Consider the following 21,769-nt stretch of genomic DNA (forward strand, 5'->3'; position numbering starts at 1 on the left):
CTATTTAATTCAAATATCTTTAAATTTAGGTTTTAAATCGTTGATCACAAGTGTTTAAATATGTACGATAATAGATTTTGCATGAAAAAATATATTTTGAAGAATGTGAGTTTGATAGTTTGTTGTTATGGTAAGAGAACTAAAGCAAACATAAGCAAAAAACAAAAAACTAAAAAACTAAAAAGAAAAAATTGAAAAGAGTGGTTCGGTATGAAGCTAGCGATTCATTCTTGCTAACACCCTAGCGACAGTTCTTGCGGACAATCGGTATCAAAGTACTGATCGTATCCTTTCCTAGATTTTGCATGAAAAAATATATTTTGAAGAATATGAGTTTGATAGTTTGTTGTTATGGTAAGAGAACTAAAACAAACATAAGCAAAAAACAAAAGCTAAAAAACTAAAAAGAAAAAATTGAAAAGAATGGTTCGGTATTAAGCTAGCGATTCATTCTCGGAACTGTTGCTAAAACCCTAGCGACATTTTAATGAAAAATCGGTATCAAAGTACCGATCGTATCCATTCCTATTTCATTTATTTATTGGAAGTGTTATTGGCACTCCAAAAATCTCATTTTACACTCCTCACAAGCGTATTTTTCTTTCTAAATATAGAAAGTTTAGATGTAGATTGATAATTCTTTTCCATGAGCATTAACGAAAATTTATAAGGCATTTGGAAGCGGATTTACAATTTATTGAGCAACAAATGTATATTTAGTAGATTATTTGTGTCGAAAATTAAAAAAATAAGTGAAAAATATAGTTGTTAGGCCCACAACATTGTTAAAATTGGGTTCCACCCTCAAGAATACAACAAAAAGAATTACTATAATTTTTAAACATCACGGTGAGGTGAATGTAAAAATAAATAGTTTGAATGACAATTTATGTACAAATTTGTAAAAACTGACCAAAAACAATAAATGTTAACACATATTTTTTGGTCAAAAATGCAAATTTTTTATTTTCTCAAAAAAATTTCCGGGACCATTAAGGAAAATTTTATAAGGCATTTGAAAGCGTATTTACAATTTATTGAGCAACAAATGGATATTTAGTAGACTATTTAAGTCGAAAACTGAAAAAATAAGTGAAAAATATAGTAGCGAGTCCTAAAACATTGTTAAAATGGGGTTCCACCCTCAAGAATATAACAAGAAGTACTACTATAATTTTCAAACTTCACGATTAGGCGAAGGTGAAAATAAATAGTTTGAACGACGATTTATGTACGAATTTGTAAAAATCGACTAAAAACTGTGAGTGTTAACCCATGTTTTTTGTAAAAAAATCAAAATATTTTATTTTTGTGAAATATTTTTCGTGAGCATTAAGGAAAATTTTATAAGGTAGTTGACATCGGATTTATGATTTATTGAGCAACAAATGGATATTTAGTAGACTATTTAAGACAAAAACAAAAAAAATGAATGAAAAATATAGTAGCGATGCCTAAAACATTGTTAAAATTAGGTTCCTCCCTCTAGAATATTAACATAAAGTATTACTTTATTTTTCAAACTTCATAGTGGGGTGAAAGTGAAAATAAATAGTTTGAACGACGATTTATGTACGAATTTGTAAAAATCGACTAAAAACTATGAGTGTTAACCCACCTTTTTTTGTCAAAAATGCAAATTTTTTATTTTTGCAAAATATTTTCTGTGAGCATTAAACAAAATTTATAAGGCATTTGGAAATGGTTTTACGACTTATTGAGCAACAACTGTATATTTAGTAAACTATTTAAATCAAAAACAAAAAAAAAGAGTGAAAAATATAGTAGTAAGGCCCAAAACATTGTTAAAATGGGGTTCCACCATCAAGAATATAACAAAAAGTATTACTATAATTTTCAAATTTCATGGTAAGGCGAAGGTGAAAATAAATAGTACTAAGGACAATTTATGTACGAATTTGTAGAAACTAACTAAAAACCATGAGTATTAGCCCACGTTTTTTTGTCAAAAGCGCAAATTTTTTTTTTGCAAAATATTTTCCGTGAACATTAAGAAAAATTTTATAAGGCATTTGGAAGCGAATTTACGATTTATTGAGCAACAAATGTATATTTAGTAGACTATTTATGTTGAAAACTAAAAAAATAAGTGAAAAATATAGTAGTGAGCCCAAAATATTGTTAAAATGGGGTTCCTGTGACAGCCCGTCCTGGATTTTTCATATCGTATGGGTGAAATGACGGTTTTGCCCTTAGTGATTTTGTTTCGTTGTGTGGTCGTTTTGGGGATTTGGTTGGCTGCATTTGGACCACACACACACCCCCACACTTTCAATCTCATCTTCTGCCTGTCCCGAGTCTCTCTTTCTTTCTCTCTCTTTCTCTCTTTTCTTCACCATACGTACGGACAAGAACAAAGTGCTCGATAACGTGGTAGATCGAGGAAGAAAACTATATATTTGTGCTCGTGAGGTTCTTAGGAGTTTAACCATACCCATTTCAGGTAAGGATACCTTCGTTTTCACGTCGAACTCGAGATCCCCGATTTGGCCACTGTTCATGCACACGTAAATTCATGTGTTTTTGGGAATTTCAGGCTTATAGGAAGCTTGGTGAGGTCCTTAGGAGTCTCGGGGTGGTTCGTTTAAAGGTTTTGGACATCGGGATCGTGAGTTGCAGGTTTGGCCGGATTTGGTGGAGTTTTTCCGGCGAGATTCCGCTGGTTTTAGTGCTTGAAAGTGGTAAGGTTTTGTTCCCTTAGTTGTAAGCTTCATTTTGGAACCAATTTCGTGAAATTTGGGTGAAAAACGAGTGAGATATGAAGTTTGGAAAATTTCCCGGTTTTCCGGCAACGGCGACGGCACCGGAGGTTGGCCGGAGAAGACGACGGAATATTCCATCAGTTTGGACAGAATATTCCTAACGGCGTTAGGTTAACTTTAACGAAATCTGTCAAAGTTAACGGAATATTCTTGACGGCGTTAACTGACGCCGTCAGTGTGCCAGGCACGTGCTTGCACGTGGGCGACGCGTGGGGGCGCGCCTGGCGTTGGAAAATTATTTTAAAAATATGGGGATGTTCGTGAGGTTGAGTAGATCACGTTGGTGTATTCATACACCCCATTTGAGCATTGTATGATAAGTTATTACCTAGTTTGGGTTATGTGCATTAAATTAACGTTTTTATAGTTGTTTCGCATATAGGTGAGACCTATCTTAAGGATGAGCGCAGTCACTCGAGGCAAGGGGGTTACGACCCTTCTACATACTAGTGAGTGGGCTTTTGGTTTTTCGTATATACCTATATACTTGTGATTTTCCCAGAAAACGAAATTAAACGTTTATATGTTTTAAATGCCATGCTTTGCGTTTGCCTAATTAATTATGCATTAGTAGTTGCATATATATACATGTTTGGTGCTGCAGACGCACAGGTAAGTGTCAGGTAAGTTGTAGTTTACGTTTATGTTTAGTAGTGATTTAAGATGCATAGAAAGCTCATAACCTGCACCTCTGGTGTTAGTGCTCCCGCCCAAAGTAGGGCACAGTCCTTTACGTGATATTCACCTCCCGCACCACACGCTCATCTTGGATCCAAGTTAGGTGCACAAGTCCTATCGTACAGACCACTATAGGTGGTTCTGACTCGTAGATGACCCGCGATTATTCGCCCAATCTTCACGTGATCGTAGTACTAAAGCGTACTTATTTACACCCGGTTTTGTCATACAGACCACTTTAGGTGGTTTCGACTCGTGTGCAGGTATAGTTAGTGAGTTGTGGACTTGAGCTCTAGATTCAGCCGTACAGGTCACGTTAGGTGACTTCGGCTGACATATTATATGGCATTGATTAACATTACCTGAGTACTTGCATTTTGTTTAGAGGCATTCGACATGACATATTTCTAAGCATGTTTTATATATATGTGTATATTCTATTTTCTGGGAAACTATACAGGTTTTACGGCGAGGGGTTATAACTTTTGATATTGAAATGATTTTGAAAAACTTTGTTTTTGCCCACTTACACTTTCTGTTTTGCGCCCCTCCAGGTTTTAGTTTGGATAGCTCTGTTGGTGGCTCTCGAGGGATTCACGGCATATTTGACAGATTATCACCAGTGTAGGACCACCTCTGGGTGTGTTTATTTAGTGTTTGTTCTCCCGGACTGCACTAGCTCTTCCGTGCTCTGAATATTGTTTTTCACACTTACGCTTGCACTTGTATGTTATCTACTTAGTGTATAGCTTGGTTTTTATTTATTCGTACTTTTATTATTATTCGAAGCTTCCGCATTGTGCACATGGTTACGTCACCTTCACGTGACGGCCAACATGCCCTGACCTCGGTCGAGGTGTGTCAGTTTGGTATCAGAGCATAGGTTTGGCAATCCTGTACTTTTGTGAGTATTCTAATTGTTTTGGTGTCTTCTATCAGAATTATGCCGCCTCGTAGGGAACCACGTTGCTCTGCTGAGCCTAGTTTCCCCGATGTAGCTCAACTGGGGGAAGTTATCGCCACCGCTATTCAGTCGGCGCTCCGCCCTCCCCAGAGGACTCCTTTGGAGACTATGTACAATCTGAAGCTTGATAAGTTCGAGGGCCACGAGGGTTTTGCGGGAGTGGAGCGGTGGCTAGAACATATTGAAAAGACCTTTTGTGTTCTGCATAATCAGGGGAATCTCCCTGTTGAGAAGTGGGTTGAGACGACATCTTGGTTTTTGGGTAAGGATTCGGCATCCTGGTGGGAGCAGGAGGTTCGTCGTTTGTCCCCAGAGGAGAGGACTGATTGGGAGGTGTTCAGAGAACTGTTCAGGAGAAGGTTTGTGCCTTCCGAGTATATAGACCGCAAAAAGCAGAAATTCACTGAGTTGAGGCAGGGGAAGTTGACGGCAAACGAGTATTATCGGAGGTTTACTGATTTGTCCCGTTATCATCTAGATATTGCTGCCAATCCGGCAGAGATGTTTCGTCGTTTCTGTTTGGGTACTAAGAAGAAGTGGCGTTCTATGGCGACCACTACCCCTTGTGACACCTACCAAAAGTTCTATGAGATTCTGTTGAGGATTCCGAGAACATGCCCAGCGAGAGTAAGGAGGAAGAAAAAGATGGCAACCAGAGGAAAGATGACAAGGGCAAAGGTCAGGCATCTCTCGAACCTTGCAAGACCCAGAGCTTTAAGCTGGGTGGAACCAGTTGTAGTTCTTCTAGCGGTGGTTTTAGTGCCATTGGTCAGGGTCGTGGTGGTAGATTTGCTGGGGGTGTTAAAGGCCAAAGGCAAGGTGATGCTGGTTGAGGAAGAGCTCCAGTTTGCCGCAGATATAATAATCGACATTTTGGAGAGTGTAGGCGAGGCAACGGTGGTTGCTTCAGTTGTGGGCAGATGGGACATCGGGTTGCAAATTGTCCCCAGAGTTAGCAGAGGCCCCAGCAGACTTTCTTGCCACCACCTACACTAATCCAGCAGGTTCCTAGTCCTGGTAGTTATGGGCATACGGGTCGTGGTGGTGCCTATTACTATCAGGGCGATGTTGTTCCTTATGCCTCATGACAGTATCTATATCCCCAGGATCCGTATTCTCAGAGTTGTTATCCCCAGTATTCTGGTGGCTATATGTCGCATCCTCCAGTTCCAGCAGGTGGGTCTCAGTGGTACCAAGAAGGACAGCCTCAGCAGGGGGAGATTGCTGCTAGTAGTGCGGGGTCGTCGAGACAGTCTGGTCAGCCTAGTCAGGGGCGTAATGCACAGAATCGTGGGGGCCAGACGAGTAGATGTCGTGGTGGACGGCAGCAGACCCAGGGGCGTATTCACAATATCTCTCTGCAGGATGCTCAAAATAATCCAGACTTGATCATGGGTACGTTAAATATCCTTGGTTATTTTGCTAGAGTATTAATTGACTGTGGTGCTACACATTCTGTGATTTCTCATACCTTTGCTCAAGTGACGCAACCTCACCCTACACCTCTAGGGTATGATTTAGAGTTTGCTATGCCTAGAGGGGAGAGATGTATTGTTGATTGTGTGTACCCAGGATATCAAGTGATGGTGGAGGATGTTGTTATGCCAGCTGATTTTATCTCGTTGGATATTGTTGACTTTGATGTGATTTTGGGCACGGATTGGTTACATTTCAATCGTGCCACTATTGATTATTACGGGAAAATAGTTACCTTTCATCGTCCTGGATTACCTGTGGTTACTTTTGTGGGCGAGCGGAGTGGGGTGAGACATGGTGTTATTTCTGCCGTGCGAGCGAAAAGGTTGTTATCGAAAGGTTTCCAAGGATACTTAGCTCATGTGGTGTTGAATGATGCTGCTCCTAGTAGTGTGGAGGATGTAAAGGTAGTCAGGCATTTTCCTGATGTTTTCCCTGATGATTTACCTGGTTTGCCGCCAGACCAAGACGTGGAGTTCACCATTGATTTGCTTCTAGGTACTAATCCTATATCCTTTGACTCCTTATCGTATGGCTCCTGCTGAGTTGAGGGAATTGAAAGTTCAGTTGCAGGAATTAGTGGATAAGGGTTTTATTCAGCCTAGTACTTCACCTTGGGGAGCTCCAGTGTTGTTTGTGAGAAAGAAAGATGGAACTTTGAGGCTATGTATTGATTACCGCAATTGAATCGGGTAACAATTAAAAACCATTATCCATTGCCGCGTATTGATGATTTGTTTGATCAGCTTTGAGGTGCTTGTGTATTCTCTAAGATCGACTTGAGGTCTGGATATTATCAGCTGAAGATTAGTAGGGAGGATGTCCCTAAGGCTGTTTTCCTGACTCGTTATAGTCATTACGAGTTTCTGGTTATGCCATTTGGATTGACGAATGCGCCAGTTGCTTTTATGGATTTGATGAACCGAGTATTCCAGCCATATTTGGATAGATATGTTATTGTCTTCATTGACGATATTCTAGTATACTCTAAGTCTAAATCGGAGCATGTTCGACATCTTACTTTGGTGTTGAAAAGGTTGAGGGAACACCAACTGTATGCTAAGTTTAGCAAGTGTTAGTTCTGGTTAGATCAAGTAGCATTTTTGGGGCACGTCATTTCTGCTTAAGGTATTTTGGTGGATCCTCAAAAGGTGGCAGCTGTGCAGAAGTGGGAGCAACCGTTAACCGTCACTGAGGTGAGGAGTTTCCTTGGTTTAGCAGGGTATTATCGACGGTTTGTGAATGATTTTTCTGTGATTGCTTTACGACTGACGAGGTTAACGAGGAAAGATGTTAAATTTGAGTGGGATGATAATTATGAGCAGAGTTTCCAGCAGTTGAAGTATTGTCTCACTCATGCACCTGTTTTGGCACTCCCGGACGATAGTGGTGATTTCGAGGTTTATAGTGATGCTTCCTTGAATGGTCTGGGATGTGTGTTGATGTAGCATGGTAGGGTGATTGCTTACGCTTCACGACAATTAAAGCCTCATGAGTTGAATTACCCTACACATGATTTAGAGTTAGCAGCCATCATATTTGCGTTGAAGTTGTGGAGGCATTATCTTTATGGAGAAAAATGAAAGATTTTTACAGATCATAAGAGTCTTCAGTATCTTTTCACACAGAGGGATCTTAATCTTCGTCAGCGGAGGTGGTTGGAACTACTTAGTGATTATGACTGCACGATTGATTATCACCCTGGTCGTGCAAATGTGGTAGCTGATGCAATTAGCAGGAAGTCTCAGGGCCGTATCAATGCGTTGTATGCTAGTCGCGTTCCTCTTCTGGCAGACTTAAGATCCACGGAGTGAGGTTAGAGACAGAAGATCAAGAGGTGGCTTTACTTGCTAATTTTCAAGTTAGGCCAATTTTAGTTGATCGTGTGCTTGAAGCTCAGATAGCTGATGAGGAGACTCAAGAAATAATCCAAGCAAGGAATCAGGGGAAGAGAAAAGACCTCAAAGTTCGTGAATCGGATGGCATACTTATGCAGGAGGGTAGGATGTTTGTGCCTAATAATTTGGATTTAAAGAAAGCAATTCTCGATGAAGCACATATCTCGGCTCATGCTATGCATCCAGGAGCTACTAAAATGTATCATACCATTCGACCATTTTATTATTGGCCGAGTATAAAGAGGGAGATAGCTGAGTATATGAGTAGGTGTGCTGTTTGCCAGCAAGTTAAAGCTGAAAGGAAGAAGCCGTGTGGGTTGTTGCAGCCACTTCCCGTTCTATAGTGGAAATAGGAAAACATTACTATGGATTTTGTGTACAAGCTTCCGCGTACACATAATGGTTTTGACGGCATTTGGGTGATTGTTGATCGGCTTACTAAGTCAGCACATTTCATTCCAGTGAAGGAAAAGTATTCTTTGGGCCGATTAGCTAAGTTGTTTATCTCAAAGATCGTGAAGTACCATGGTGTTCTTGTGAGTATTGCCTCGGATTGTGACCCAAGATTTACTTCTAAATTTTGGGTGGCTTTTCAGGAAGCTTTGGGTACGAGGTTACTTTATAGTACAACTTATCATCCTCAGACAGACGAACAGTCAGAGAGAACCATTTAGACGTTGGAGGATATGTTAAGATCTTCGGTGCTACAGTTTGGCGATGCTTGGCACAAGCGATTGGATTTAATGGAATTTGCCTATAACAACAACTTTCATTCGAGTATCGGCATGGCACCATTTGAGGCGTTGTATGGTAGATCTTGTCGTACCCCCTTGTGTTGGTCAGAGGTCGGAGAAAGAGTTTTGGTGGGCCCGAAGATTGTTGAGGAGACTACTCAAAATGTTCAGGTAATTAAGTCTAACCTGAAGGCAGCCCAGGATCGATAAAAGAGCTTAGCGGATTGGCATGCTACGGACAGAGTGTATGAGGTTGGCGATTGGGTGTTTCTGAAGCTTTCACCGTGGAGAGGTGTTGTACGGTTTGGAAAGAAAGGTAAACTGAGTCCCAAGTATATCGGACCGTACATGATCACCGAGCGAGTTGGTGAGGTAGCTTACAGGCTTGAGTTGCCTTCTGAGCTGGCAAAAGTGCATAATGTTTTCCACGTGTCTATGCTTCGACATTATGTTGCGGATCCGTCTCATATGATACCTCCTCAACCCTTGGAAATTAATCTAGATTTAACTTATGATAAGGAACCAATGACGATTCTGGATTGGAAGGAAAAGGTTCTGAGGAACAAGACTGTGAATTTGGTGAAAGTTTTGTGGAAGAATCATTCAGCGGAGGAGGCTACTTGGGAGACTGAAGATCGGATGAGAGATTTGTATCCCCGGTTATTCTTTGATTATTAGTGGTTGCTGTGAGGGGTTGTTATGAATTTCGGGACGAAATTTTTTTAAGGTGGGTAGGTTGTGACAACCCGTCCCGGATTTTTCGTACCGTAGGGGTGAAATGACGGTTTTGCCCCTAGTGATTTTGTTTCGTTGTGTGGTCGTTTTGGGGATTTGGTTGGCTGCATTTGGACCACACACACACCCTCACACTTTCAATCTCATCTTCTGTCTATCCTGAGTCTCTCTCTCTCTCTCTTTCTCTCTTCTCTTCACCATACGTACGGACAAGAACAACGTGCTCGATAACGTGGTAGATCGAGGAAGAAAACTATATATTTATGCTCGTGAGGGTTCTTAGGAGTTCAACCATACCCATTTCAGGTAAGGATACCTTCGTTTTCACGTCGAACTCGAGATCCCCGATTTGGCCACTGTTCATGCACACGTAAATTCATGTGTTTTTGGGAATTTCAGGCTTATAGGAAGCTTGGTGAGGTCCTTAGGAGTCTCAGGGTGGTTCGTTTGAAGGTTTTGGACGTCGGGATCGTGAGTTGCAGGTTTGGCCGAATTTGGTGGAGTTTTTCTAGCGAGATTCTGTTAGTTTTAGTGCTTGAAAATGGTAAGGTTTTGTTCCTCTAGTTGTAAGCTTCATTTTGGTACCAATTTCGTGAAATTTGGGTGAAAAACGAGTGAGATATGAAGTTTGAAAAATTTCCCGATTTTCCGGCGACGGCGACGGCGCCGGAGGTTGGCCGGAGAAGACGACGGAATATTCCTAACGGCGTTAGGTTAACTTTAACGGAATTTGTCAAAGTTAATGAAATATTCCTGACGGCATTAACTGACGCCGTTAGTATGCCAGGCACGTGCCTGCGTGTGGGCGGCGCGTGTGGCCGTGCCTTGGTCGGCGCGTGGGGGCGCGTTCGGCGTCGGAAAATTATTTTTAAAATATGGGGATGTTCGTGAGGTTGAGTAGATCATGTTGGTGTATTCATACACCCCATTTGAGCATTGTATGAGAAGTTATTACCTAGTTTGGGTTATGTGCATTAAATTAACGTTTTTATAGTTGTTTCGCATATAGGTGAGACCTATCCCGAGGACGAGCGCAGTCACTCAAGGTAAGGGGGTTACGACCCTTCTACATACCAGTGAGTGGGCTTTTGGTTTTCCGTATATACCTATATACTTGTGATTTTCCCAGAAAATGAAATTACACGTTTATATGTTTTAAATGCCATGCTTTGCGTTTGCCTAATTAATTATGCATTAGTAGTTGCATATTTATACATGTTTGGTGCTGTAGACGCACAGGTAAGTGACAGGTAAGTTGTGGTTTACGTTTATGTTTAGTAGTGATTTAAGATGCATAGCGAGCTCATAACCTGCACCCCTGGTGTTAGTGCTCCCGCCCAAAGTGGGGCACAGTCCTTCACGTGATGTTCACCTCCCGCACCACACGCTCATCTTGGATCCAAGTTAAGTGCACAGTCCTGTCGTACAGACCACTATAGGTGGTTCTGACTCATAGGTGACCCGCGATTATTCGCCCAATCTTCACGTGATCGTAGCACTAAAGCGTACTTATTTACACTCAGTTTTGTCATATAGACCACTTTAGGTGGTTCCGACTCGTGTGCAGGTATAGTTAGTGAGTTGTGGACTTGAGCTCTAGATTCAGTCGTACAGGTAACGTTAGATGACTTCGGCTGACAGATTATATGGCATTGATTAACATTACCTGAGTACTTGCATTTTGTTTAGAGGCATTCGACATGGCATATTTCTGAGCATGTTTTATATATATGTGTATATTCTATTTTCTGGGAAACTATACAGGTTTTATGGCAAAGGGTTAGAACTTTTGATATTGAAATGATTTTGAAAAACTTTGTTTTTGCCCACTCACACTTTCTATTTTGCGCCCCTCCAGGTTCTAGTTTGGATAGCTCTGTTGGTGGCTCTCGAGGGATTCACGGCATATCTGACAGATTATCACCAGTGTAGGACCACCTATGGGTGTGTTTATTTAGTGTTTGTTCTCCCAGATTACACTAGCTATTCCGTGCTCTGAATATTGTTTCTCACACTTACGCTTGCACTTGTATGTTATCTACTTAGTGTATAGCTTGGTTTTTTATTTATTCGTACTTTTATTATTATTCTAAGCTTCCGCACTATGCACATGGTTACGTCACCTTCACGTGACGGCCAGCATGCCCTGACCTCGGTCGGGGTGTGTCAATTCCGCCCTCAACAATATTAACGGAAAGTATTACTTTAATTTCAAACTTCACAGTGAGGCGAAGGTGAAAATAAAGAGTTTGAACGATGATTTATGTACGAATTTGTAAAAACTGACAAAAAAGCATGAGTGTTAACCCACTTTTTTGTTAAAAATGCAAATTTTTTATTTTCATGAAACATTTTCCATGAGCATTAAGAAAAATTATCATAAGGCATTTAGAAGCGGATTTACGATTTATTGTGCATATTTAGTAGACTATTTAAGTCGAAAACTAAAAAAATGAGTGAAAAGTGTAGTAGGGAGGCCCAAAACATTGTTAAAATGGGGTTCCACCCTCAAGAATATAACAAAAAGTATTACTATAATTTTTCAAACTTCACGGTGAGGCGAAGGTGAATAGTCTGAACGACGATTTATGTACAAATTTGTAAAAACCGACAAAAAACTGTGAGTGTTAACCCTTTTTTATGCAAATATTATATTTTCGTGAAACATTTTCCGTGAGCAAATAGATTGAACGGTGATTTATATACGAATTTGCAAACCGATTGAAAACCGAGAGTTACCCACGTTTTTTTGTGAAAATGCAAATTTTTTATTTTCGTGAAATATTTTCCATGGGCATTAAGGAGAACTTTATAAGGTGTTTCAAAATAGTTTTATGATTTATTGATGTACGAATTTGTCAAACCGACTAAAAACCGTGAGTGGTAACCCACGTTTTTTTGTGAAAAATGCAAATGGTTTATTTTTGCGAAATATTTTCCGTGAGCATAAGGGAGAACTTAATATGGTGTTTTGAAGCGGTTTTAATATTTATTGAGCAACACACTTAGTAGAATATTTAAGCCAAAAACTGGAAAAATAAGTTAAAAATACAATAGTGAGGACCAAAACATTGTCAAATGGGATTCCACCCTCAAAAATCCCAACGGAAAGTCTTCCTTTAATTTTCAAAATTTCACAGTGAGGCAAAGGTGAAAATAAATAGGTTGAACGATAATTTATGCATGAATTTGCAAAATTGACTAAAAACCATGAGTTAACTAACTAACACCCACGTTTTTTTTTTTTTATCAAAAATGCAAATTTTTATTTTTGCGAAATATTTTCTGTGAGAATTAAGGAAAACTTTATAAAGTATTTGAAAGTAGATTTACGCTTTATTGACAAAAAAAATGTATATTTAGAAGAATATTTAAGCCGAAAACTCAAGAAATAAGTGAAAAATATAGTAATGAGACCCAAAACATTGTCATATTATAGAACTTTTGAAAGCGGTATTATTATTTTGAAATCTCAATGAACGTACGTATAAAAAACTTTGAATTAAATCATTCGAAAAAAAAAATCTTTGAATTAATAACGATGAGTGGCATAGCTGGATAGTGATCTGGAGTTCCAGATTTATTTTTCGTCGGATTTGGATCCATCCAGATTCAAGTTGTGAGGATCCTCATATTCTAATCGTTTATCGTACATTATGCGATAAAAAATTATTTTGAATCTATTTATTTAAAATTAAACACAATAGTATCGAATGAAAACTGACCTTACGATATAATTATGAACGACCATGATAAGAGGTTCCTTATAATCCCCACAAGAGGATCCGGAGAATATCCTCTTCCATCATTTTTGCCGAAGAAAGAAGGTAAAGCACCGCACGGGCTGGTCAACGGTCAAGTATGTCATCTGCGTGACTAATAACGTTAGCCTGGCAGGTGGCAGGTGGCAGGCAAGGCAATTCTGTAATTCCCAAAATGTTAGCGGTTGGCATTGTCCGTTGAGCTCCGCGTGTTTCGGTTTGGTTCCCGCTAAAATAGCAGAAAAAGTAAATTTGTACAAACGGTAATCAACATATCCATTCCTCCTCCTCTTTCGGCTCTCTTCATCTCTGCGCTTGTTCTGGGTTCCAACGGCCACCGTCTGCCATTTCCTCTTTCCCTTTTCTTTTTCTTTGATAATTATACATTTTGTTTCAAAATTTTATTTTTAATCTCTGGGTTTGCCATTTAACCCATTTGATTTGATTCTTTTTACTTTTGAATTCTTAAGTGACGTCTTGTATTGAATGATCCTCCTCCTCTGACTTCAACTCTTTCCATCTCAATCATCTTTTTTGGTTGCAGGTACGTGCTTTCACGTTTCCAATATTATTATAATTCTATTCAGACGAAATAATTTGTTCAAAATATTTGATATATATATATATATATGTGTGTGTGTGTGTGTGTGTATTGTTGTGACTCGTACATCCATACATGCATGCGTGTTGCGCGCAGAAGAAACCAAAAATGGCGAATGTCCGTATAAAGGATCAGCAGAAGGCTCCCGGCTCCCCGAGGGCGGAGGTGGGAGAGGTTGACACCCGAGCACCCTTCCAATCTGTCAAAGCTGCTGTTAGTTTGTTTGGCCAAGTCGTTTCTAGAGGAGGAAAATCTTCCAATGCCAATGCCAATTCCGATTCCAATTCCAGTGCCAGCCCCAAAGCCAATGCTAATGCCAACGCCAATGCCAATGCCAATGCCGTCAAGAAAAAGCTTTCGCCAGAGGTACAATATTCAATCAATATATCCCTTCAACGCCAATGCCACTGCAAAATGCTAACGTCTTGCGAAGAGAACAGCCTTTCTATTTTTGTATTGCGTATATCATCTCTTCTGAATGATTTGATATTTAACTAGGGATTTCTTGTTTGTCAGACTAATGCACTGGACAAGGAGACGCAACTTCTGTTGGCACAGAAAGAACTAAACAAGATTAAGCAACAATTAGGGAGTGCAGAAACTACCAAAGCTAGAGCACTCTCTGAGCTTGATAAGGCCAAGAGAACACTGCAGGATCTGAACACCAAGCTCAAAACTGTAACAGACTCCAAGCGATCAGCAATTAAAGACGCCGAAGATGTAAAGAATCGGGCTAAGAAACTAGAAGAGGTCAAATCCAGAGAAACCATTGAAGGTAATGCTTGGAAACGGGAATTGGACCACGAAAGAAATGAATACACAGCCACTGTGACCGAACTCGATGCAGCAAAGCAAGAGCTTACCAAAATCCGACAGGACTTTGACGCCGCCTTTGAAGCAAAACTGGCTGCATTCCAACAGGCGGCGGAAGCTCAGCGGTCGGCAAACGTTAACTCAGACAGGGTTAACGAGCTGTCGAAGGAGGTTTCAGCCATGCAGGGATCCATTGAACAGCTCAAACTTGCCGCCCTGCAAGCCCAACAGGAGCAGGCAAAAGCCGTGTCTGAAAAAGAGGCCCACCTTCGATCCTACCGAAGCGCGAAGCAAGAAGCAGAAGACAAATTGCTATCTTTGAAGAATGAGGTTGATCCTGAACTGGCCAAAGAACTAGAGGCAAAGCTTGAAGAAACAACATCAGAGATTGAAATTATACAAGAAGAGATGAAGAAAGCGCACGCGTGCGAAATGGACTCCGTGAGAGTGGTAACTATGGAGCTCAATGAAGCCACAAAGATGCTGCAGGAAGTGGCATACGAAGAGAGCTCTCTCCGAAGCTTTGTGAGTTCCCTTAGGCTGGAATTGGAAGATGTGAAGAGGGAACAGGCTGAATTGAGGACAAAGAAATGGAAATGGAAGCAATCACTACTAAACTAACTGATCAAATACAGAAAACCAAGGACGAGGCAGAGGCACATCGTAATGCACCTCCTAGTCCTCATGAATATGATGCACATCACAGTTCAACTGCTGAGAAGCTTTCATCTGAAACTGAAAGCACTAGGCTGGAAGCAGAAAAGATGAAGGAAAGTGCTAATCAACATAAACGAGAAGGTGAAGATAGCAGAGTTGCAGCAGAGAAAGCAGAAAAGAAATTGAAGATTGCCCTCGAAGAAGCTAAAGATGCACGAGAAGCAGAAAAAAGAGTCCTCGGGGAGCTGAAGTTCTTATCTGGGGGAACACAGGAAGAAGGTACGTCTTCAAACTCAGAGACCGGTGCTGCCAAGATCAGACTATCGGAGGAGGAGTTTGAATCTTTGAGAAGGAAAGTCGAGGAATGTGAAAAATTGACTGAGATGAAAGAGGCAGAAAGCATAAACCAAGTGGAAGCACTCAACGTACGAAAAAGTGAAGTAGATAAAAAGCTGGAGGCCAATTTAAAAGCCATAGAGGAAATCAAGACTGCAACAGACATGGCATTGAACAAAGCAGAGATGGCAGAGTCGGCAAAATCAGCAGTTGAGGGAGAACTTCGCAAGCGGCATCAAGAAGAACAAATGGTGCTAGACGAGTCATCAGTATCGTTCCCCGTTCAGTTCTAGCAGGATTCAAGAGAAGATCACAATGGCAGACAAGTCGGATGGGAATGGGATCTCTCGTAGTCCTCTAGAGAGAAACACCAACTTCCAATCCAACAGGTCCCATTTTGGTGTATTGATTGTATTCAGGAAAACTTGTTTGTAAGTCTCAGTGATTCAAAAACAGGGAAACATGTAAATCTCCCGTTTTCTTATCTCAATACTCAAAACAATATTTTCTGCTTTTACTGGCTCTTCAGGGCAAAATTTAACAAGTCAGCATGCAGACTTTAACCAACTGATCTGCAGACGTGTCGTCGCTACAGAAATAGCACCAGCACCAGAAACTGACATGTCAAAAAAAAATTAGAAATCGCTGAAGGTTAAAACACGTTAATCTGTGCAATTACCATATCGGTTGGAACTGTGCAACTAAAGATGACAATTTTCCTGCTGCACTACTACAACGCATATTAGGCTACTCGTAGGTCTGAACTAATTATCCAGTGGCAGCCCCATATGTCAAATTACATCCACTGTATTAGCTCTGCGATTGTTAAGTTCGCGTAGATAATGTCAGCAGTCACCATTACAACCAATCATTTCACATGATTGCAACTCTAGGATCAGTAATGCAAAGACTCCTTGTCCACCAGCTTTAGAGTGAGCACAAAGCCATAAGATTCATCACAAGTTTGCACGGCACCAAACTCTGGTTTCAGTCGCCATTGATTTTTAGGCCATCTAAAGACTCAGATAGCCCATTCTGATTACCAAACTTGTTAAACTCAGATACAATCGTTTTAGCAATATGAGTTCTTTCTGCAGCCGCCTCAGGTACATCCACATGAAAAGAACCATGTCTGATTGGTTGAACGGATTCCTTCATCAGAGACTGCTGCCTGATGTGGGTGTAGAGTTGTTGATGAAAGTGGTGGTCCAAGGAGAAGCAATTGTCAGCTCCATTCTGTGAATTTCGAGATGATCCTGAACCTTCTCCTTCACAGAAATGTGGAAGGGATGCATAATCCATTATCTAAACAAACATCAAATCCAACTACAAGATTAGTCCATTTAAATACAAGAAGCAAAATTGGCTATATGTCCATCACATGGGTTTGCCTTCGCATCCAGTTTCAACAAGTACATTGACTTACAAAGAGGAAACATGTTCATGCACAGTGAAAATACTAAGGATATTAAATTAACTATTAGAAAGGTAGTTTAACGTGACTGAAAAAAAAAGAGATGATTTTGAGTAATATGAGAAGAACTCATAAGCATTCAAATTTGCAATACATCAAGCATTATAGGGAACACATTACCTCCAACAGTTCATCCCTACCACAACCAGACAACACTTGCACTTTTTTCCTTGTCCTCTCCTGCAAAAGTGGTTTGACAACCTGACAGGCCAAGAATTATACGACTCCAATTCCAAAAGGGCATCTAAAATATATAAAAGGGCTCATGCAACAACCTCAATTGTACTTATGCAGGAAACAAAAGATTTAAGATTACATTATATCACAAAGATTAACAATGTGAAGACTAACCTTCCAACAAGCTGAGAATATATAAGGGGCATTTACAATGTAGTATGTATTTGTCTTCTCCGGGTAGTTCAAATCATCAATGGTTGATATAGTTGTCAGTAACTGCACGGACATGTAAAATATAAGGTAGTGAACTGTAGAACTCATGTAGATGCTTACAAAGTAGAATCGTCGCAGTCATGCATTACAAGAGATTTATAATCATCCTAGTTTATATTTTTTTCACATATTTATAAAAATAATTCCTCGCTAAGGAACATTGGACAAACCTTAAAAAAATAGTGATTTGTACTTGTCATAGGAAAGAACAAGATGAGTTTAAACTGTAATGAAAACAAACAAAAAGAAAGAACATCATTACTATCAAGTTATATGTACCTTTATTTGGCTTAGTGCCGAGAGCTTCAAACCAGTCATATCTAAAACCTTGATGCAAGTGGTAATAGGCTTACCATACTTCTTCGATGCAGAAGGCTACAGCCAAACACACAGGTCAGAAGGATGATTCAAGAAACCTTAGAGATTCAAGATCTGGTACTCACCAAAATTACACGATCTCGATATTCATTAATTTGAATGTGTGACTGCACATAGTAGTGAACCTGTAATCAAGATGAAAAATATTTCTCAAAGATTGTCAAGACTGAAGGACCCTCAGCACCAAGTTAAAATGGCTGAAGTAGGTAACATTGTTGTCAATTGTAGGACAAGATGGTCTTTCATTTTCATCTAATACTTACCGATGCTTTGTCAAATGTACTTAGCCCAACACCAATGGCAAAGACGGGCAAGCCCTGAAGAGCAAAGGAGAATGAATAAACATTTCAAAGGCTTATAGCACACACAAATTACACGAGAAAAACCATTCGTAGAAGAGACATGACAGTGTAAACGCCACAAAAGAGATAAGTTTTAAGAAAGAATGAGCACCTCTCTTGAGTAACCCGAAAGACCTATGAGCTGTGAATCTCGCACTCCTCTGTATAGTTCAGTTGGAACTATGGGCTTCTGCAACAGAGGAATAAGATTCAGGCAATGTCAGCAGCAGTAGGCCACCATGGTTATACATTAGATTGGTAATTTGGCAATCAGTGGCAAACATCAGACAAGTAGGAGCAAAGGATAAACTTACGGCTAATATATTGTCAATATCATTTTGTACCCTCCAGTTTAAACAATCGACCAACTGGAACATCAGAAACATACCATTTGATTTCATCAATAAAAACAAAAGCAAAACAAGTGAGCCGACAATGGATATGACATCATTAGGTGAAATGTGGAGGCGATGGGGATGCAGTGTTACCATTTTATGGGCTTTGGCAACATTGGAATCCCTTGCTTTGAGAAAGCGGCCGAAAGTCTCAACTAGATAGCCTTGATGAACATTCTATAAACCAAGAAACAATTACAACGATCATCCATACAAGACAAGAAATTTATAAAGACTCAAGTGTCTGTCTTGTCCCCTACTTGATGTTCATGTTATTAAAATCAAAGAATTAGATTTTTTCAGTTTAAACTCCAGTAACATGATTTGAGTGGCAGCAAATGCCAAATGGGCAATTGGAAATTGGAAATTACCCAGAAGAAAGAAAGAAAGATGAAAGATTACATTAAGCAATGGGATGATGAGATGGGATTGATTCTAGTAGTGTTGGGTTGATTAATCATCACATGATTCACAAGATGGTAGTGTATACTACTAGTCTACTAGTTCGATTAGCATTAGCATTAGCATTAGCAGCACCCCAAACCCAAAAGGTTTAAAAAGCACGTCAATTAAAATAAAATAAATTAAGTAAAAAGAAAGAAAGTAGAGAAGAGAAGAAGGAGAAGAAAGTTGGGAGCGAGGAAAATGCGAACCTGAAACGTTCTCTTGAGAGGCTCATCAACTGCATTTCCCCAGATTCCACCAATAAAAAAAACAGTAGAAATATCAGAAACAGTGAAAATATAAAATATAAAATGCCAAAAGGTAAGAAATAGGAAAGAGAGAGAGAGGAAGCACACCTTGGTCAATCAGAGCTTGGAACTGCTTGATCGCTTCCTGAGAAACGATCCCCATTTCTCTTCTTCTGCTGCTGCTGCTGCGCCTGTGTCTCTATCTCTAACTCTCTAAGGAGGATCCGAGTGAGCCTCTGTTTTCTTCTGTTGCTGCTGAGTACTGGTTTGGTACTGACATCATTTTATAAAAAATAGATATAAAAAAATTGAGTTTAAAAAGATGTTTGATAAACATTTTAAAATAGTTTATTTTCACAATTTTAGATGAAAAAATACTAAAAAAAATAACAAAAATAAACTTATTCTTACATCACAATAGAAACAGTTTTTTTTCAAAACACAACAATACTAAATCAGCCTTAAATCAAGTTATTGTAACCAAAGGGAAAGACAAAAGAAAAAGAAAAAGAAACCAAAAAGATATTTATTATTATAATTCTAAAATTCATTCTTTAATAATTTTAGGTTAAAAATTTAATCAAAAATGTTGAGTAAAAAACTTATTTTTGAATTAAAACTTAAAACTAAATTTTTTTTTTATGTAGATAATATTATTTCTTAAAAGTAAAAATAAAAAATAAGTTTTAACCTTAAAATTGGAGATAATCTTACTAAAAATATGGTCTAAATGTTGTCTCATCACCTTATTTTAATACAATATCTTCTTCTTATATTTCTATATATATTTAAAGTGCAAAAATAACTTTGTTATAATCGTTAAAGTCACAATAGGTATGTACGAGACTTGGGCCTTCGACGACTATTTGCATGAGCCCAGTGAAGTACGTGTCCAATCCTTAATTACCGTTTTCTTTGAGGAAGCTTCCTGGCACTTTACATTTTACGCGTGAAGTTTAATAATTTTCATGGAAAAAGAAAAGCATGTTTGACTATGGTTAATTAATAACGTTTTAACGAACGACTCATGCAGCCTGCCATATTGAATCAACCCAATGTGGCATAAGTTCATTTTTAAAAAAATTCAATATATAAATACATTAAATCCAACAATTAAGATTAAATATGAACAAATCTAACGATAAAAAAAAAAAAAAAAATTCACAACTCAACTTAAATCCAACTGCTAAACAATTAAAAAAAATCTATTTAAATCAAAATTCAACCAAAAATTCTATAAATGTTTATGTATTTGTCCAAATATCCATACAAAATCACTTTCGTCTAATTCTTCATTTTTTTTTCTTTCTATCCATCTATGTATTTGTGTTTAAGGATGGGGTCGATTGTGAGGTTTTTCATGTTCTTTCATGTGGTGCATATGTGTAAAAATGAGGTAGGTTTAGTGATTTTTCATCACTTATTAGAAATTAAATATTTTAGGTTAAAATGTTTATAAAAATAAATTAAGATAGTCGACATAAATTTTATTTTAAAAAAAATTATCAAAAAAAAGGCTAAAATCATTCTTCAATATTTCAGGCTAAAATTTTCAGCCAAAATCATTTGAGGAGGACAACTGTTACTGGGTTAGAACCTAAGGGGACGTTTGTTTGCCCTCGCTAACTCTCACTGGATTGGACTGGACTAAGGGTTAGTCTAGTCCCTTGTTTGTTACCCACTGGCACTAACATTAATGACACTAACCTTCACTCGCCTCGACTAACCATGGGATTAGCCGGTCTTAGCGAACCCCCTAAAAAACCATGGGATTGCTAGTCCCGTTTCCAGAACTGCATACGATGTCTGCATTGCAAGTTTGCAAGCATGATTATGGGCAACTTTGTTTGCCCACCCATGCCCGGATCTGAAACCCAATCCACCCACAACCTAAATCTCAAAATCCAGCCACCAAAATTCGAAAAAAAAATAAAGCAAGACAATAACAATAGCAATCTTAGTAGAATAATTCTTCCTTATTCCCGAAACTTCCCAGAAATTTCCCAGATAATTTTCTTTTTCCCATAAAATTTCAGAGAAAAATGGATAGAGAAGGGGAGAGAGTAACTTTGGGGATAAAAAGAGATGGAGAGACGGAAAGGGAGGAGAGAGTAGCTTTGCAACGATTTTGTAGGAAAAATGGTTTTGAAGTTTTCTGCAGAAAAAATGGATTTGAACTTTGAAGCATTTTGAAGGAAAAAAGACGGGAGGAAATGAAATAATGGGCGATGAAACCAAAGAGGAGGAAAGTACTCTCTAGAGAGAGGTAGAACCGTAGAAGAGTGTCTAGAATTTTTAGAAGGAAAAGGTTGAATTCATAATAAAATATTATTAGATATATATATTAAATATTATAATATTATAATTTATTAATTATTCTGTTTTTTAGGTCGACAATGCACCAAACGCTTCACTAACTTAGTCTGGCTTAGTCTAATCTAAGCCAGTCCAACTTAGTCTCCGAAGTTAGTCCAGTCCAAGATAGTCCGGTACAACAAATGCACCCAAAATGTTTTGGGTTAAAAATTTTAAGTTTTAACCCCAACCATTGGAGTTGGTCTTAGAATTGTTTTTATTTATATTTATATTTATTTATTTATAAA

The 21,769-nt window shown here is 38.9% G+C and overlaps 2 protein-coding genes across 3 annotated transcripts; one reads left to right on the forward strand and one right to left on the reverse strand.

The window, feature by feature from the left end:
* The first annotated feature begins 13,312 nt into the window (after positions 1 to 13,312).
* Positions 13,313 to 15,949, forward strand: LOC103952652 (WEB family protein At1g12150-like). The gene is given in 3 exon segments (XM_048582472.1): positions 13,313 to 13,996; positions 14,147 to 15,020; positions 15,023 to 15,949. Coding segments are annotated over 3 exon segments (1,872 nt in total). The 5' UTR covers positions 13,313 to 13,705; the 3' UTR covers positions 15,730 to 15,949.
* Positions 15,950 to 16,082: 133 nt separating this feature from the next.
* LOC103953545 (phosphatidylinositol/phosphatidylcholine transfer protein SFH1) lies at positions 16,083 to 19,434 on the reverse strand. 2 transcript variants are annotated; one of them, XM_048582473.1, is made up of 11 exons: positions 19,275 to 19,434; positions 19,128 to 19,156; positions 18,568 to 18,651; positions 18,394 to 18,447; positions 18,192 to 18,269; positions 18,002 to 18,055; positions 17,804 to 17,863; positions 17,640 to 17,735; positions 17,262 to 17,363; positions 17,031 to 17,090; positions 16,083 to 16,741 (listed from the first exon to the last, which is right to left on the reverse strand). In XM_048582473.1, exons 1-11 carry the CDS (start codon positions 19,327 to 19,329, stop codon positions 16,424 to 16,426), a joined length of 990 nt encoding a protein of 329 aa, XP_048438430.1. In that variant the 5' UTR covers positions 19,330 to 19,434; the 3' UTR covers positions 16,083 to 16,423. The 2 variants fall into 2 exon arrangements, with proteins under 2 accessions (XP_048438430.1, XP_009363928.1); XM_009365653.2 differs by having other exon boundaries at positions 17,031 to 17,111; positions 19,275 to 19,433.
* Positions 19,435 to 21,769: the final 2,335 nt, after the last annotated feature.

The sequence above is a fragment of a genome, unplaced genomic scaffold (assembly GCF_019419815.1).
Source record: "Pyrus x bretschneideri cultivar Hongxiangsu unplaced genomic scaffold, Pyrus_bretschneideri_v1 Contig19, whole genome shotgun sequence".
Classification (NCBI taxonomy): domain Eukaryota; kingdom Viridiplantae; phylum Streptophyta; class Magnoliopsida; order Rosales; family Rosaceae; genus Pyrus; species Pyrus x bretschneideri.

Bases quoted from the DNA above. Each gene is read 5' to 3' on its own strand.
- LOC103953545 (XM_009365653.2), bottom strand. From the start codon at position 19,329: ATGGGGATCGTTTCTCAGGAAGCGATCAAGCAGTTCCAAGCTCTGATT. The intron at 19,157-19,274 runs GTGTGCTTCCTC...GGGGAAATGCAG, and splicing joins CCAAGCTCTGATTGACCAAG to TTGATGAGCCTCTCAAGAGA. The intron at 17,112-17,261 runs GTTAGTCTTCAC...TTGGCCTGTCAG, and splicing joins TATTCTCAGCTTGTTGGAAG to GTTGTCAAACCACTTTTGCA.